The sequence below is a fragment of the Canis lupus genome, chromosome 1 (assembly GCF_011100685.1).
Source record: "Canis lupus familiaris isolate Mischka breed German Shepherd chromosome 1, alternate assembly UU_Cfam_GSD_1.0, whole genome shotgun sequence".
In the NCBI taxonomy this organism is placed as follows: domain Eukaryota; kingdom Metazoa; phylum Chordata; class Mammalia; order Carnivora; family Canidae; genus Canis; species Canis lupus.
In genome coordinates this window covers 43,009,404-43,027,681 of record NC_049222.1, presented here as the reverse complement: position 1 = coordinate 43,027,681, position 18,278 = coordinate 43,009,404, and the positions used below count along the sequence as shown (strand labels likewise).

At 37.0% G+C, this 18,278-nt stretch overlaps 1 protein-coding gene across 15 annotated transcripts in view; it reads left to right on the top strand.

Moving 5' to 3' along the window:
* Positions 1-18,278, top strand: part of SYNE1 (spectrin repeat containing nuclear envelope protein 1) — a 449,233-nt gene that overhangs the window by 212,007 nt on the left and 218,948 nt on the right. For all 15 annotated transcript variants that reach the window (XM_038526343.1, XM_038526344.1, XM_038526348.1 and 12 more), the window contains 8 exons: positions 399-690; positions 1,695-1,867; positions 4,552-4,861; positions 6,393-6,557; positions 11,025-11,381; positions 15,683-15,819; positions 16,022-16,199; positions 16,671-16,853. In XM_038526343.1, the coding sequence (XP_038382271.1) occupies positions 399-690; positions 1,695-1,867; positions 4,552-4,861; positions 6,393-6,557; positions 11,025-11,381; positions 15,683-15,819; positions 16,022-16,199; positions 16,671-16,853 (1,795 nt within the window). The remainder of the gene's footprint in view (positions 1-398; positions 691-1,694; positions 1,868-4,551; positions 4,862-6,392; positions 6,558-11,024; positions 11,382-15,682; positions 15,820-16,021; positions 16,200-16,670; positions 16,854-18,278) is intronic.

Sequence of the window (18,278 nt, the reverse complement as noted above, 5' to 3'; positions counted from 1 at the left end):
TGTAAGTAGCCGGCCCTATGAAGGTCCTGGGCCCTTGGCATCTTCATTTTATTTTATTTTATTTATTTATTTTTTAAAGATTTTTATTTATTTATTCATAAGAGACACACACAGATTGAGAGAGAGAGGCAGAGACACAGGGAGAGGGAGAAGCAGGCTCCATGCAGGGAGCCCGACGTGAGACTTTATCCCAAGTCTCCAGGATCAGGCCCTGGGCTGAAGGCGGCGCTAAACCACTGAGCCACCCGGGCTGCTCAGCATCTTCATTTTAAAGGCATGTCAGCTGAACTCTAGTCTGGTTACTTCTCTAGTATCAACAATCACTGGTCACTCTGCTGTGCTCTAGGATGTCAGAATTCTTTTTTTCTTTTTTTTTTTTTTTTTCCTGTTTTCTTTAGAGAATCTTTGGATAAGCTTTCCCAGAGAGGGCAGCTTCTCAGTGAAGAAGGCCATGGTGCTGGGAAAGAAGGACGCCTGTGCTCCCAGCTCCTCACTAACTACCAGAACTTACTCAGAATGACCAAAGAGAAACTCCGGAGCTGCCAGGTGGCCCTGCAAGAGCACGAAGCCCTGGAGGAAGCCCTGCAGAGCATGTGGTCCTGGGTGAAAGCCATTCAAGACAGACTGGCTGGTGCAGAGAGCACCATCGGAAGCAAAGACACTTTAGAAAAGCGGCTGTTACAAATACAGGTAAGCAGAGCACCAGCCAGGCCTGACAACTTCTGAAGACCAATTTGCTCAGATTCACAATGTTTGAATTGGGTCCCAATTGTTCTGTGACCCTCTAAATAAAGATTTTGGGGCAAAATGGAGAAAATATTCTGTTTGCAAAAGAGGTATGGAGGAATCATGTTTTCCCTTTGTGAAGGAACATTTTTGTTTCAATAGCTTTAAAATGATTTTTAATTTCACTTAGTGAGTATTCAGCAAATGTAGACTACTTACTCCAAGCACTATGCAAGCTGTTGGGATAATAGAAGTAAGAATTGGTGCCTGCATTCTAAGTGCTCACAGTCTAGTGGGAGAGGCTAACCTATGAATTATTACTTGCAGTACCCCTAGGAATTAGGCAGGTAGTGACAGTAGGGGACCATTAGGTTTGTGACAAGTGTGGGACCATTAGGTTTGTGACAAGTGTGTCTTCATTTTCAAAAGAATTTATTTTTATTTTGAAACCAACATTCAATAAATGTATAATTTTCTAGGTTAATGGCCCAGAGTTTTCCAGGAATTTAAATTGGAGTTAATTCTTGATTCCCAGACTCCTGATATCTGATATTTAAATTAAGTGTCATATTACAATAGGGTACAGAGTTTGTTGTGTTTTGATTTTGTTGTTGTTGTTGTGATTGTGTTTTCATTTTAAAGTGCATAAGGTAGAGAGGCCTGGGTGGTTCAATGGTTAAGTGTCAGCCTTTGGCTCAGGTCATGATCCCAGGGTCCTGGGATTGAGCCCTGCATCAGTCTCTCTGCTCAGCAGAGAATCTGCTACTCCTTCTCCTTCTGCTCCTCCTTCCACCCATGCTTGCACATACACACACTCTCTCTCTCTCAAATAAATACATAAAATCTAAAAAAAAAATAAAGTGAGTAAAGTATTCCCTATATTGATTCTCATGGGAAACATAACTGTTCCTAAAAATATGAGAAGGTTTTAATATTCCTACTGACCTGTATTCACTGTTCCTCCATAGGATATTCTCCTGATGAAAGGTGAAGGAGAAGTTAAGTTGAACATGGCCATTGGCAAAGGGGAACAGGCCTTGAGAAGTAGCAACAAACAAGGTCAGAAGGTGATTCAGACTCAGCTACAGACCCTTAAAGATGTGTGGGCTGACATCATGAGCTCCTCCGTACATGCTCAGAGGTACAGAGCCTATTTTTAGTGTTTATTTGCCTACACGCAACCTACTGGGCTTAGTAAAATGATGGAACAATGCTGAGAGTGTATCTTGCGGTAGAGTTACCAAGCATATTATTTTAGCTAGTTGTATGCTTTCTTGTCTTTGCTTGGATTGTATTTTCTGTAATGGGAAAGACAGTTGTATTTGTTTGCTTGTTTGGTGTGTGTGTGTGTGTGTGTGTGTGTGTAATATTTATATCTCCCATAATATTTCTCATGGAATCTTATACACACCATGGACTCAGTAAGATACCACCTTTCAATTCATCAAAGCAAGCCTTTAATAACTTTTCCCTTTTTAGAGGAACATATGGGAAATTAATTTGGTAGCTATGGAGCTTAACTATGAGTGTTTTTTATAACCAGAAGTCATGTCACCCACAAAGGCGCTGTGGAAATATGTGTAGGGTTTTTGATTATCATAGCGATGGGTGCATTCCTGACATTTAGTGAGTGAGGCCAGGAGAGCTTACATCCTGCAGTGCATGAGCACATTCTCACAGCCAACAATCAACCCACCCAGGATTCCCTGGTGCCCCTGTTGAAAGGCACTGGAGCAATTAGAGAAGATACTTATTGTTACACCAGGTGGTGTTATTGCTGTTACATTTATGAGCGGGGGTTTTTCACCTTCCTCTCTTTTCCAAGAATCCACAAATAACCTGGCTGGCTGGTTGGACAAATGACCCTCAGTCAGAATTATACTAAATTACCTTCCGGAAGCCATGTTCTGAAAGCTATGTATAGTGTTAGGTCACTGAAGAAGTATGTGTTTAATAATAAATAAACGAATAGCATAATAAATGGATGAAGAAAAGATTAAAATTCAGCACAAAACAAAACAGCTCTGCAATTATCCACAATGTAAACAGTGAAGCATGGTTACAACTAAAATTTTGGAAGCTTCATTCTGTTTTGTTTTATTTCCTTTAAATAGGGAACACAGGTGGAGACTCGTAAAGTCAGCAGGACTTTGAATCCAATAATACTCATAATGGTCCACAAAGAAAAAAAGTCAGATCCCGTGGTTCTGATAGCATGGACCACTGGAGCATGGACTAACTCCCAGTGCTTGGCAATGGGCCAGTTCCAGAAAAGTGAATAAGAATATGGGTGAATAGTTTTGGGATGTTGGAATAAAACATTAAATATAAGAAGCAGATTCAAATCCTTGATTCTTCCTTTTCAGCAAGAAATTAAATTTGACAACCACATATTGAGCAGTAGTGGTGCTCTAATTGTTAAGCTAAAATAGTTGACCAAAGCAAAGTAGTTTTTGCTTCCAAAGTGCTCAGAGGCTAGGGTAGCATGCATCCTAAAACACTCTGACTCAGATTGCATTACTACAACACTGTGGGACTGTAGGATGATGCTTCTGAGGTTGCTTCTGGAGATGTGAGATTGATTTATACTTTCTGGTAAATTCTTTGAGGAAAGGATAGCACTTTAAGGCACTTATGCTGAGGTTAATATTGATGCAAAAGGGACAATTTTAGGAGATGCTGGAAGTATATTTACCAGAGATAATACTCCAGGATAATAGGGTCATATGCATGGGACGCTCAGAATGGTCACCAAAGATGAGTTTAGAATAGTTTGTAGGGACACCTGAGTGGCTCAGTAGTTGAATGTCTGCTTTAGTTCAGGTCATGATCCCGGGGTCCTGTGATGGAGTCCAGTATCAGGCTCCCTGCAGGGAGCCTATGTCTCTGCCTCTCTCTGTGTGTCCCTCATGAATACATAAATAGAATAGTTTGTAAAGCTAAATAATGGAAGTTTTTTTAAAAAAAATACCAGTATGAAGAGCCTTTTACTTGATAATCTGGAGAGCTGTTTACTTGATTATTATTTATATGACTAACGTGACTATGTTTTTATAAATATATTAAGCTTTTTCTTCCTTCACAACATTCAACTCAGAAGCACTAAGCCTATGCATATACATCCTTAAGTGAAGATCAGTGTAATGATATCATTTACTTAGAAAGAATACCTTAGGGACACCTAGGTGGCTCAGCAGTTGAGCGTCTGCCTTCCCCTCAGGATCCTAGGATCCGGGATTGAGTCCCACATCGGGCTCCCTGCAGGGAGCCTGTATCTCCCTCTGCCTGTGTCTCTGCCACTCTCTCTGTGCTCTTTGTGTCTCTCATGAATAAATAAATAAAATCTTAAAAAAATACCTTAAATTTTGGGGTTTTTTTTGCTTTTTTAGTTTTTGTTTTTTTTTAATTTTCTCTTTAAATTTTGAATTCTAGTTAATAAATAGTTATCAACTGATTTGAATATGGGGTAAACAGAGTCCAGGAAAATTAAGAATTGATATATATTAAAATGTAATTGGTGCCCCAGCAGTGATGTTTTAAAAACAAAACATATAACTTTGTTTATTTAGATCAATTAGCATTTGGAAGACAAACTTTAGATGCCTATATGACTATACCACCTTACTTCAAATTCGACATAGATTTTTTTCTTTGAAGAAACTGTTATGGGTCAGAGGAAGTCTTCCTCCCTGCACTTAAAATCAGAGTTTTCATCACAGAATAGCATTCAAGTCAAACAGCTTACATGTATGCAATGCCCTCATACTTGGTTTCAGTAGAGATGACAAGATAGCTTATTTTTGTAATATGTGACATTAATTCTAGCACTTTGGAGTCTGTGATTAGCAAATGGAACGACTATCTAGAATGGAGGAACCAGTTGGAGCAGTGGATGGAATCGGTGGATCAAAAAGTAGAGCATCCCTTGCAACTGCAGCCAGGTCTGAAGGAGAAGTTTTCCCTTCTGGATCACTTCCAGTCCATAGTATCTGAGGCAGAAGATCATGCTGGAGCCCTGCAGCACCTCACCTCAAAATCCAGGGAGCTTTACCAGAAGACAGAGAATGAATCTTTCAAGGAAACGGCTCAAGAGGAACTGAAAACACAGTTTAATGACATAATCACTGTTTCCAAGGTTAGTGTTTTATATTGAAGAAAAAAACCTTTAAGGTTCAGGAAAAGAATATATTACCACTTCAGGGCACCTTGGTGGCCCAGTCAGTTAAGCATCTGACTCTTGATTTTGTCTCAGGTCATGCTCTCATGGTTGTGAGATGAAGCCCCACTTTGGGCGTGGAGCCTGCTTGGGATTCTCTCTCTCCTTCTCTCTCTAAAAAAACAAAACAAAAACAAAACAAAAGCAGAACATACTACAGGTTGAGTTATAGGGACCTGGTTGCTCTTAAAGTATTAATACGTTTAGTGAACAGTTACTACATGAAGATCATATTTGCCTGTGGATGCTCATGAACCCTCCTCTTTTTGCAGTTTTAGGATTATTTTTTATTCTTTGTGTTTTATCCTTCTTCACTTAGGATGTTAGTCTGTTTCTTTTCTTTGTATGACTGAGCCATAAATGCCAGTATTTGTTGTTCTTTTTCTTTTATTGCAGTTTATATTTGTTGTATTAAATGCAAGTCTGTTTACCTCCCAGATTTCAATCATGTACAATGTATTTTGTGCATTTCTCATTGCAGTATAAACCACCTTTTCCTATCCTAATTCTCCACATATAGGTTCTTTCATGTAATACCAAGATTGTTTTTAGTTCTCTCTGCATGTTTATTTTCTCCATGATTTTTCTTTTTTGTACTTTGTGACAACATCTTTTTCTCAGTTTTCCTTTTGGGAACTATCTTTGTATTTTTAATGCATCATTTTCTTCAACATTTGTGTTAGTATATCTTAATTTTTACGTTGATAATGGTTAAGCCCTATGACTCTGGAGTCAAAAAGACCTAAATTTGAATTCTGGCTTTGACTCTCTTTAGGATGTCTGACTTTGGACATGTTACTTCTATAATGTCTGTAAGTGTCCTTTCCTACAGTATAGTGATAATAATAGTATATATATCACAGGGATGTTATGAGTAGTAAATGAGCAAATGCATTTAAAGTGCTGAGCATATTACTGTACATGTTATAATATCCTGTATTGTTGCCTGAATAATAAGAATAGTTATTATAATAATTATTACTCAATGGATTATTAGTGAGGGATATTAGTAAACCTTCATTCAGTATAGATTTTGTTCTAACCTAGACAAAAATAAATTTAAAGTCTTTAAATTTAGTCTTTCAGTCTAATTAAGATTTAATGTTTTCATGTTAAGATATAAACGGAAAGTTCAATAATAGGAATGAGGGATCCCTGGGTGGCGCAGCGGTTTGGCGCCTGCCTTTGGCCCAGGGCGCGATCCTGGAGACCCGGGATCGAATCCCACATCGGGCTCCCGGTGCATGGAGCCTGCTTCTCCCTCTGCCTATGTCTCTGCCTGTCTCTCTCTCTCTCTCTCTCTCTCTCTATGACTATCATAAATAAATAAAAATTAAAAAAAAACAATAGGAATGAAATCTTCTGAAATCCTTAAGAGACCTGTTGTTTTGTTGGATTTCATATTCTCAATAATGCCTGCTGTTATAGTAGCCTTTTCTTTGTCTACTAGGAAAAAATGAGGAAGGCGGAAGAGATTGTGAAGGACCATCTCATGTATTTAGATGCAGTCCAAGAATTCACAGATTGGCTCCATTCAGCAAAGGAGGAACTTCATCGGTGGTCAGATATGTCTGGAGACTCATCAGCCACCCAGAAGAAATTATCTAAAATCAAGGTCAGATATTATAACTTCATTGTTTCGTTGGTTCTTCAGTAAGATGTATCTGTGATGAAGATTCTGTAGATAAGATTTATTTTAAATGTTTCCTATTTTCTATTTGTCGATAGTTATTGCCTTGCGCCTCACAAATTATAAACATAAGTAAGGGGGAAATAATTCAAAACATTTACACCTGTGAGTAAAATGGAATATTGTCCGTGTATATATCCTTCCACATGCAATGTGCTTATGGCCATAGCCATAGTAGGGGAGACTATGAAATATATGCCAGCTTGATGGGCTGGCCGAACCAGGTACTATTTTCCAGCTCAGTAACTAAGTTTGTAACATAACTTAGTTAAATTATTTGAACAGTAACTTGGAAATGTTGTGCTAGATGTTTTATTCTGCTTTCCTACTCAACAGTACAACAACATAATGGAAGGCAGTGCTTTAAAGGACATTAAAATTATCGCCTAGTTTACTCCTCACAGGGAGAACTTTAAAAATAGAAATTCATGGGGATCCCTGGGTGGCTCAGCGGTTTCATGCCTGCCTTTGGCCCGGGGCACCAATCCTGGAGTCCCGGGATCGAATCCCGCGTTGGGCTCCCTGCATGGAGCCTGCTTCTCCCTCTGCCTGTGTCTTTGCCTCTCTCTCTCTCTCTCTCTCTATCATAAATAAATAAAAATAAATTAAAAAATAGAAATTCATGTATCTGAAGGAACTGGAACAAGTATATTTCTAGTTATTTGAATATTAAATTGCAATAATTCCCCCATTAGGTTGCAAGAACAGATTTTAACCTAAAAATTAAGCAATGATGAAATTCTAAATGATTTAGTTACTGACGAGGAAATGTTGGGAATGACTAGTATAATTGTGGTCAGGACTTTAAGATTCACATATGTTCTGATCCCTAGACATCAAGAATATAAAAGTCCTAAAAATACTAGTTGATGATAACAGTAATAACTACATTTTGAGAGGGTATTTTTAGGTGCTTAGAAAGTATTATTTAAATTTTACAATGACTGTGTAGGTTTTAAAGGAGATAATTGCATAAAGGATCTTTTGAAATTCTTATTTTCTGTGTGATTCTTTTTTTTTAGTTTTATCACTTTATTTATTTTTTTTATTTTATAATAAATTTATTTTTTGTTGGTGTTCAATTTACCAACATACAGAATAACACCCAGTGCTCATCCGTCAAGTGCCCCCCTCAGTGCCTGTCACCCATTCACCCCACCCCCGCCCTCCTCCCCTTCCACCACCCCTAGTTCGTTTCCCAGAGTTAGGAGTCTTTATGTTCTGTTTCCCTTTCTGATATTTCCCACACATTTCTTCTCCCTTCCCTTATATTCCCTTTCACTATTATTTATATTTCCCAAATGAATGAGAACATACAACGTTTGTCCTTCTCCAATTGACTTCCTTCACTCAGCATAATACCCTCCAGTTCCATCCACGTTGAAGCAAATGGTGGGTATTTGTCGTTTCTAATGGCTGAGTAATATTCCATTGTATACATAAACCACATCTTCTTTATCCATTCATCTTTCGATGGACACCGAGGCTCCTTCCACAGTTTGCCTATCGTGGCCATTGCTGCTATAAACATCGGGGTGCAGGTGTCCCGGCGTTTCATTGCATCTGAATTTTTGGGGTAAATTCCCAGCAGTGCAATTGCTGGGTCGTAGGGCAGGTCTATTTTTAACTCTTTGAGGAACCTCCACACAGTTTTCCAGAGTGGCTGCACCAGTTCACATTCCCACCAACAGTGTAAGAGGGTTCCCTTTTCTCTGCATCCTCTCCAACATTTGTGGTTTTCTGCCTTGTTAATTTTCCCCATTCTCACTGGTGTGAGGTGGCATATCATTGTGGTTTTGATTTGTATTTCCCTGATGGCAAGTGATGCAGAGTGTGTGATTCTTTAAAATATTTCTTTGATACATTTTTTCCTCACTGATATTTTATTCATCTGTCCATTTATCCATTTATTCAACCAGGGTTATTCATTCCCTCAAGGAGCCTGCTGTGTAGTTGGGAGCAATGATGCACAGGCTGATGTTTTAAAAAAAATACATTAAATGTAATAATAGCTCACTATACATTTAGAGTTTAGGCTCTACAGACCCCAATGCTGTATTCTGTGACTACTGGTTTTCTAGCTGTGTTGGGCAAGTCACTTGATGTCCTTGAGCTTCAACCTCTTCCTTGATAAATTAATAACAATAGTACCTGCCTCACCAAGCGGTTTTGAGGATTAAATTAGATCACACACACAAAACATTCAGCATTATGTTTGACACATGGAATACACTTAGTAAGAAAATTCAGTAGATTTGGTAAATGAGTGATTTAACTGTTATGGGGTGACAGTATAGGAGAAGCAAAGAGTGATGGTCTAGACTATATGCTCTTTTTTTGCAATACCTTGATAAAATACTTCCCAAAATATGGGAAATGATGGAGAAGTAGCTGGCAGGAAGAAACTGGAATTCAGGGAGGAGAAAGTGAAGTCCAGGTCAAATATTCCTGGAGGCTGATGAGGGGGTGAGGAGGGATCTTGGAGGAAATATAAATAATCACCTTCTCTATCTTTCAGTGTTGTCCCTCCCCACTCCCAAGAATAACCACCAAGAAGAGACAACTTCGAGCCAAATATGTGTGTGTATAAGGGTGTGTTATGCATATGAGATTTTTAAATAGTTAAATCCAAAACAAGAAAGTACAAATACAAGTCATTTCAAATACTTTAAAATGATGACATTCTTGGGATGTCTGAGTGGCTCAGTTGATTAAGCGTCTGTCTCTTGGTTTGGCTCAGATCATGATCTTATGGGTCGTGAGATCAAGCACCACATCAGGCTCCATGCTCAGCAGGAAGTCTGCTGGAGATTCTCTCTCTCTCTCTTTCTCTCTCTCTCTCTCTCCCTCCCTTCTCCCTTTGCCCCTTCCTCCACTCTTTCTAAAATAAATGAATAAAATCTTTTAAAAATTGATGACATTCTTATTCAAAATTTGGATGAGTAGAATTAGTGATTGCAGATATTGAAATGTCCCATTTTATGCCAAAGAAAACTAAGATAATGCAAAATAGAGAGTATTTTGGGAAACTGATTTTGACTATTGATACTCTCTAAACTCAAAATTTGAAATCAGTTGAAAGGCAAATTAGAAGTATTTAAATCCAATAATTAGACATAGCTCATTTAAAAAAAAATCTATTATTTGTTTTCTTCCCCAAATCTCTACTTACTTTATACACTGATAAATAAGGCAGAGTATCCTGCCTTATTTTCCTGCTGCTGAGGAAAGAATGGGTATACAAATTAAATGCTAACTATGTGTCAGATTCAGGTGATTTCCCCTTGGACTATGGTATAAATACTTTTAAATGATCTATACTAAAATGTGGCTCTTATACATAATTTTGAGAAAGTATATTTATTTCAAGAGAATCTAATGAAATATGAACTATATTTGTAGGTTAGTTAACATAACATGCTTCATACTTAACATTCCTATTTTTTGTACACTTGTTAATTTGTAATTGATTTTCATCTTGAAATTTTTTCCCTAATAATCCTCTTTTCCTTCTATTTAATCCAGGACAGAAGTCATAATTTTGCATTAATACTATCTAAATCCTAACTTGAGCAATAGATATGTAAATATATAAAAACCCAGATGATGAATACAGTGAGACAAATTTCAGTAAAATAATCTCTTCTCAGAAAGAAATGTCACTACCTAATTTGTAATGCATATTTTAATTTTATCTTGTCCTTTAGAGTACTTGTGTGCTTTAAGCTAAAAGCTATACCTAAATTGTTAAATTTCTGGTAAGCTTCTTAAAAGTAAAAATAATAGCAATAAATAAGCCCAGTCTAAAAGTTACTTTGAACTTTTGACTAAGTAGGTCTCTGAATTATCCATTTTAGTTACTATAAAAATGTTTAAGGTACTGAAGTGTTTGGAATTGAGTGGGACTACTTCTTTGGTGATGATGTCGTGGCTTGATTCCTTGCAGCATAGAACTGACTTCAGCCACCATCTTCTGGAAGAAGATGAAATGGAGCAGAGACCGTGGGCAGGGCACAAGTCCTGGTCACTCATCTGTGAACATAGGGAGAAATACAGATTTGCATATTTATAGGAGAAACACAGTACAAGCAAATGTTTATATCACTATCAAAACAATTTCACATATTCAAACAATGCCTGACTTCAGGGTCCCTGTCTAGTCTGTTCCAGGATGTCACAGATTCCGCAGCTTATTTAGCCACAAATCTCAGCACTCATGATGATAACTCCACTATTCCAACTTAAGTGTGGGCGGATGAATTGATTCCGGTCCTTGTGGCACACTTGCTAAAACTTCCTAGCAGGACAGGGTCCCCCTCTGTACACATTTGTAAACTTGCAGCCCAAGTGACTCACAGCCTCCTTGGTTGCCATGACGATATTCCATTACAGGAGCTGATGGATTCCAGAGAGATTGGTGCAAGCCGCCTAAGCAGAGTGGAGTTGCTGGCTCCTACAGTGAAACAGAACACAAGTGCCAGTGGGTGTGAGCTCGTGGACACGGAGATGCAGGCCCTGCGCGCTGACTGGAAGCAGTGGGAAGACAGTGTAGTCCAAACGCAGACCAGCTTGGAGAACCTGGTTAGCCAGATGGCCCTTTCGGAGCAGGAGTTCTCGGGCCAGGTGGCTCAACTGGAGCAGGCCCTGGAGCAGTTCAGTGCCCTTCTGACAACTTGGGCTCAACAGTTAGCTCTCCTGGAAGGCAAGAACACGGATAAGGAGATAGTGGAATGCTGGCAGAAAGGACAAGTAAGTTGGCTTCCTGTCTTCTGTTGGTGGTTATGCTAACAATTTTGTTTGGTTCTCACTGTTGCTTTAAAAAAAAAAAAAATGCTTGCTAACTAAAAACATGCAACCTTTAGACTTAAAAGAAATAACTATTTACCTAACTAAATTTTCAAATCTAGCTTGTTTCCTTTTGCTCGTAAGTCAGACTACTGTAAAACTGAAGATGTAGGGGAGAAGGAGTTCGTTATTATTTACTGTAGGAAACATTTGTTAGTGCAGACATTTTACTTTCATTCTTATGGTGTAAGAGTCTGTAATATTGTATTCAGCCATTCAGCCTGAAAACTAGCCTGTGGGTAGAGGCATAAATAGACGGAGAGTCATAGCTGGTTTTCTGCCAGTGAATTATTTCCAACAATTAAATGATTGAACTTATAGCTTAAAAAGAAGCATTTGGTAATCACCTAAAACACAATTATTAGTTTTCACCCTGATTAGCTCTCCTAGAGGTGATTTTGACAGCTGTGCTGAATTAACCCGTCAGCCTAACCTCTGTGTCATGCTTTCGGGTTGCCTTCCAGACTTTTTTTTTTTTTTTAACTAATGGCAGCTCTTTCAGAACATGAATGTAACAAAGTGTAGAAAGGATAGTGAAGAAAGAGTAGAAGCTTGAAATCCTTTCTTTTACTGTTAAATGGTATCTTCAAAACACTGTTGTTACTTGCAGTTTTATAACACTCAGAACCATGGATGTCCTTAAAAGGAAGTTTCAGTGAAGTAAACTTCTGTTTCTATTTATGTTATAATCATTTCAAAATAGCTTCAGCCAATTAGAAAGTCATGTAGTATTTCCAACATTGTCTTGTTTTAAATCAAGTATTTCAAACAAATGTAGTATACCATGAAATAAAACTTTATTATGATCTCTTTAGGTTTATTTATAGTGTTTCTAGCTTATTGTTTTTTTCCGATACCTGACCTATCTTTTAGATGTAAACACTAGAATAAAGTGTAGAAAGCAATTTTGTAAAAAGGAGACAAGGAAGTCAGTAATTGTTCCATGTGGTATTATTCACTCTGATAAAAAAAAATCAGTTATAATTTTTAAATTCTGTTTCTCTTCCTTTTCCTATCATTACCATGAGTGACATTTTTAAAAAGAAAGATTTGGTGATATTTAAATTATATTACTATTCTGAACTACCATTAATTTTTGCATTAGGGATACTGCTAATGAAAATTATAAGTGAAACCTATAAAAAAATCCACATGATAATGCAAAAGTAAATGGGGGCTTTTAGCTTACTAGCAATTCAAAGATGATGGCTCTCTGCTTAGATCTACTTCCAAGTTTGGCTGCTCCAGAGCTCATGTTTTTGATGACAATAGTACGTTTCCCCCCAATGCTCATCTTTTCTCTTATTTTTATTGATAATATAAGAAAGAAATGGTAATTATGTGATGAGAGATAGAAGTGTTAGCTAATGCTGGGGGGTAATCATTTTGTAATATATGAGTGTATCAAATAAGCACACTGTATATATACCTTAATTTTTTTTAAGATTTTATTTATTTATTCATGAGAGACACACACAGAGAGAGGCAGAGACATAGGCGAGGATGTGGGACTTGACCCCGGGTCTCCAGGATCATGCCTTGACCCAAAGGCAGATGCTCAACCACTGAGCCACACAGGCATCCCAGCACACTGTAAACCTTAAACTTATCACAATGTTATATGTCAATTATATCTCAATAAAGCTGGTAAAAAATTTTTTTAAATGTTTAAATGGAGGTGATACTTCCATTACAATGAATACATAGGAAAAGTGTTATAAAATAATGAATTTGTTTGGATTCTTATAGCATTGTTTTGCTGTTACAGAGGGCTTATCATTGTTGACAATCATAAGTCATAAAGCTTCACAAGTATTTACTTTCTCTTTTGCAATTAAATGATAATACCCAAGAAATATTTCAAAATGTAAAAATGGGTCACCATCTATAAACTATATAAAGTCATGTTGCAAAAAATCTTGTTTGCTGTATTTGTAAAATTCATCTCTTAATATCCATTGGGTTATTAGTGTTTGAAATTTAGGCGATTTCTTAACTTAAAACCTAAGGGAAAAATGCATTCTAGGACTTAACTGAAACAGAAGTATATAACCTGATGTTTATATAATGAAAGACTCTATTAAAACACTTTAATTTGTAATGAAGTTATGGAAATTTATTTAGTGTAAAATTTTGATCTGAAGCTTTTTTCTTTTGATATCCTCTATTTTATAAGTGACTTATTTGAATCTCTGGTGGGTTTTTTGTTTTGTTTTTTACTTTTTTTGGTATGTGGTAAGTTTCTACAGCTTTTACTAAGCTCTTCCTTAAATAAAAGATACAATATGGATAAAATAGTAGCTACTAGTTTATTTAGCATTTGGAGTTTCAGAGAGAAGCTTTCTAGTTATTATGAATTTTGTAAATAAAAATATCTTAGGCTTCCCTAGTCCAGACACTAAGATAAATAATTTTAAAACCAAGAGAACACTATCCCTATCTCAGAATCCCAGTCTAGGTGGAAAGGCCAGTGAGTTCAAAGCCAATGGGGATGCTCCACTGTCATGAGCTGACGAGGTGCTGTGTGTCCTCAGGTGAGAAGCCCCCACCACGAGGTGGGAAGGAGGCAGCGTCTTGAAGTTTGTTACAAACTGACCAGATAGGTGAGGTGGAGGAACAGTCCCAGAATCCAAAATTAGTGGGGAACAAGAAAATACAGGAGAGAAAACTGGAGAACAGGACTCAAATTGAGAGGACATCGTGCCATTCCAGAAAGAAATGACAGATGTGTGAATGGAGACTGAGTAAGATGCAGAGGGAAAAAAGTCACTGAAAGAGAGCTAAGACTTAGAACAGACTGGACCTCGTTGTTTCTTGTTTCTTGGCAAGGCCAAAATGTAGCTTAGTTTTCCGATTTAGATCAGTGGGAGGACGGTGGAGCCATTTACTAGGATGAGGAATGCAACACAGACCTGGCTTGTTGAAAGGTGTGGTTTTCCTACAAATCTAGGCCATGTCTAGATAAAAATCTGAGAACACAAATAGTAACACCAACAGCCATCTGAGTAGTCACTCATCTTCTTGGCTCTCCTCAATTAATTTTTTTCTTTCTTTCTTTCTTTCTTTCTTTCTTTCTTTCTTTCTTTCTTTCTTTCTTTCTTTCTTTCTTCTTTAACTGTGGCAACACCATTATTTATACAATCCCACTTAAATATTTGCATGTCATTTACCTGCTGTTTTTACTAGTTAGGCATTTCTCAGTGTGCCAGGGATTCTGCTAAGTACTTGTGTGATCCCATTTGCTCCTTGTGACAATCCCATAAAAGCACCTTGTATAATTCAGGGGATCATGGCCTTGATTTTAGAGATGTACTTGACAGTCTTAAGACTTTATTATTTTTATTTTTATTTTTTAAAAAGATTTAATTTATTCATGAGAGAGAGAGAGAGAGAGAGAAAGGCAGAGACACAGGCAGAGGAAGAAGCAGGCTCTATGCAGGGAGCCCGATGTGGGACTCCGTCCCGGGTCTCCAGGATCACATCTTGGGCTGCAGGCGGCACTAAACTGCTGCGCCACCAGGGCTGCCCTCAAGACTTTATTTTGGATTAGATATTCACAGTAATGTGATTGTTCATGTGTCTTTCTCTTCTGTTAAAGTGAGTGCTCTTCAAGTATAGGATTCATATTTTCAGTCATTTTAGGGGGTCCTAGAATCCAGAAAAATGCTTGGCACATAGCAGGCATTTAGCAAATATTTGATGACTGTGTGAATAAAACTATGAAATGAATGAATTACTAGTTAAATCAGACATTTTTAGTGTGAAAGTTAACTGTATATACACGTAAAATCACTTGCTATGTATATTTTTAATCCAAAATCAGTATTACCTTGCTTTCAAATGATTTTTCTTTACCTTTCAACAATATACCTATCTTCCAATGGCCTAGTCAAACTATTATTAAGCAATTTAAGTTATTTTCTCTTTCCCTTTTCTGTCACACTTTATTTGACCACCTGATCATTTGATTACTTGGCAACATTTGGTACTGGAGTGCCTATCTTTGCCTAGAAAAAGATGCAAATAAGCCAAGGGCTATTTTTGCAGTGAGGAATCCTAAAAATAAGATGTATTTCTTTACTGAACTTATTATGTTGGTTCTTTCTATACTAATAATTTATAATATTATTTATGAATGTATAGTGTGAGGATATGGAAAATACCTAATTTAAATACTGCTTCTCTGTCTTGTTATTTCCTAATAGGAAATACTGGATGCCCTACAAAAAGCAGAGCCTAAAACAGAGGATCTTAAGTCTCAGCTAAATGAACTTTGTCGATTTTCCAGAGACCTGAGTACATACAGTGGAAAAGTTTCTAGCCTGATTAAAGAATATAATTGGTGAGCATGAACCTTACTGGTATTCAAAATATTTTTATACAAATAAGCAGCCAGAAGTTTGTTTATTTTAAGGTACAATAAGTTAGTCATTAACTACATTGCTTAATGTCACTGCATACTCTAGGAACTGTTGATTCTAACTTTATAAAAATCTATTTTATCATTTTTTCCTTCCCTTAAACATTTCAAATCATGGTTTTAGTCTTTGTTTGCAAGCATCCAAGGGCTGTCAGAATAGAGAACAGATTTTACAGCAACGATTTCGAAGAGCCTTCAAGGATTTCCAGCAGTGGTTGGTTAATGCAAAAATCACTACTGCCAAATGTTTTGATATACCTCAAAATATTAATGAAGTTTCAACAAATCTTCAGAAAATACAGGTAAGAATGCCAACAATTAATAATAGTGCTTAAGTGAATTAAAAAGGTGCCTCTAGATCTTTTTATAAGCATATTAAAGTCATGCTTAAGAAACTCGAATTTCAAATAAATCCTTGCTGGAAACAATTAATTGTGTTTGTGAAGAGAAACTAGTCCATTCACCCAAATGTGTGCTATTTTTATATACTTACAGGGATGTGGGGACTAATAAAGTTCCTTTGTATAATGTAAGCACTGTTCCTGGGCACCCTAGGCAGATTGTCTCATTTAATTTTCGCAATAAGCATATCAGGTGCATAAGATTATTATTCCCATGTATAGAGAGGGTAAAAGAGTCTTAATGATTGAATATATGAAATGAAAAATGGTTTATTTCTTCTCTTTGAGTGTATCAAGAAAGAAGTAGAAAATCAATGTATTTTAAAGCATAGAGCATTTTATCATGCCTAATCTTAGCATTTTTCTTTGTAGGAATTTTTGTCAGAAAGTGAAAACGGACAGCACAAGCTAAACATGATGCTGTCCAAAGGAGAACTTTTGAGTACTCTGTTGACCAAAGAGAAAGCTGATGGCATCCAGGCCAAAGTTGTAACTGCAAAAGAAGATTGGAAAAATTTTCATTCAAATCTCCACCAGAAGGAATCTGCCCTAGAGGTATAATATAGCCAAGCACAAGGACATGTCCTCAGTAGTTTGTTGCTGTAGTCGTTGTCAGTTAAAAACCACACTTTCATTTATATCCAAATATGGTTGCCAATGATTTTGGTATTCCTCTCTGAATATTAATGGATAACTGGGTAACCATAAGAAACAGCTCAATATTAGAAGTATGGGCCTCACTGAGGAATTTGATAGCTTCTTGCCTGGTAGGGGCTATTATCATAGTCTTTCATTGTCCCACCAGAAATAATAGGTTTTTACTTTTAAACAATATCACTCAATCATTCATTTGAAATCCCTCAAGTTTGGAAGCTGTTCTGAGAGAATGAACAGAAATATCCATGTAAGACTACAAAATGCTATTGATGACAAAGTATTTTATAACTAATGCAAATGTCAAGTAATAGGTTTTAGGAGTTAAGTATGCAAAGAGCCAATGATTATGCAAAATTCTTTTATCCAGAGACAACATAAGTTGAATTTATTATAATCATAATTACTGCCACAATGCAAGTGTTTTTTTCTTGTGAGATTACTTGTTTTGTGCATCAACTGAGAGGAATATTTAGAGGCATGGAGAGTAATTTTTTCCCTTTTAAACAACATTTCCTGGCAGAATAGATCCTTTATTTGATTATGATAATAACTAATTGGAATGGAAAAAATAATAATAGAGGATTAATATCTTGAAAGAGAAAATGTGTGTTCCCTCAATTCTTCCCTAGACCAAGACTATTGTAATTCTTCTCTGTAATGGTGGCTACTCCTGCGTAGTAGGCATCTTCCACTTAATAGAGAGTGATAACCATTGTGCAGTGCCTAGAAATTTATTCAAAACCTTACAGAGATCATTAGTGTAATGTGGCCTGAGCTCTGAAGCATTTATTGTTGAAGGTAGTACATCTGGCATTGATTGCATGGTTACCTAGTTCAAGAGATGTCCAAGAGTAGATGAGTAGGTGAGGAATAACCTGCCTTTCTGTCTTCTTTATCATCTTTCCCTTTTTCCTCCCTCTCTCTTTCCTTGTATCCCTCCCTTCTTCCCTTCCTCCCTTTCCTCTTTCCTTTATTTCTATTAGGAAAAAAACAGAAAACAATATGTGTCAGCCACTATGTTAGGAATACAAAAGGGTTAGTCTCTTCTCTTTCCTCAGGGAATTTACTTTCTAGACCGAGAAATAGTACATAAAGAGATGATTGCAATATAATCTAGCTACATCCAGGAAATGGTAGTCATTCAAAGAAGGAAACAACTAACTCCACTTGTAGAAATCAAGGAAAGTTACCAGAAAGGTGACATTTAAACTGAACCTTGAAGGCTAAACATTCTTTGAATCTGCCAAGGCTGACCTGCTTTCAGGTAGAAGGAACTGAATGTGCAGGGCCAGAGTGTCATGAGTGTCAGCAATGGGGGACTTT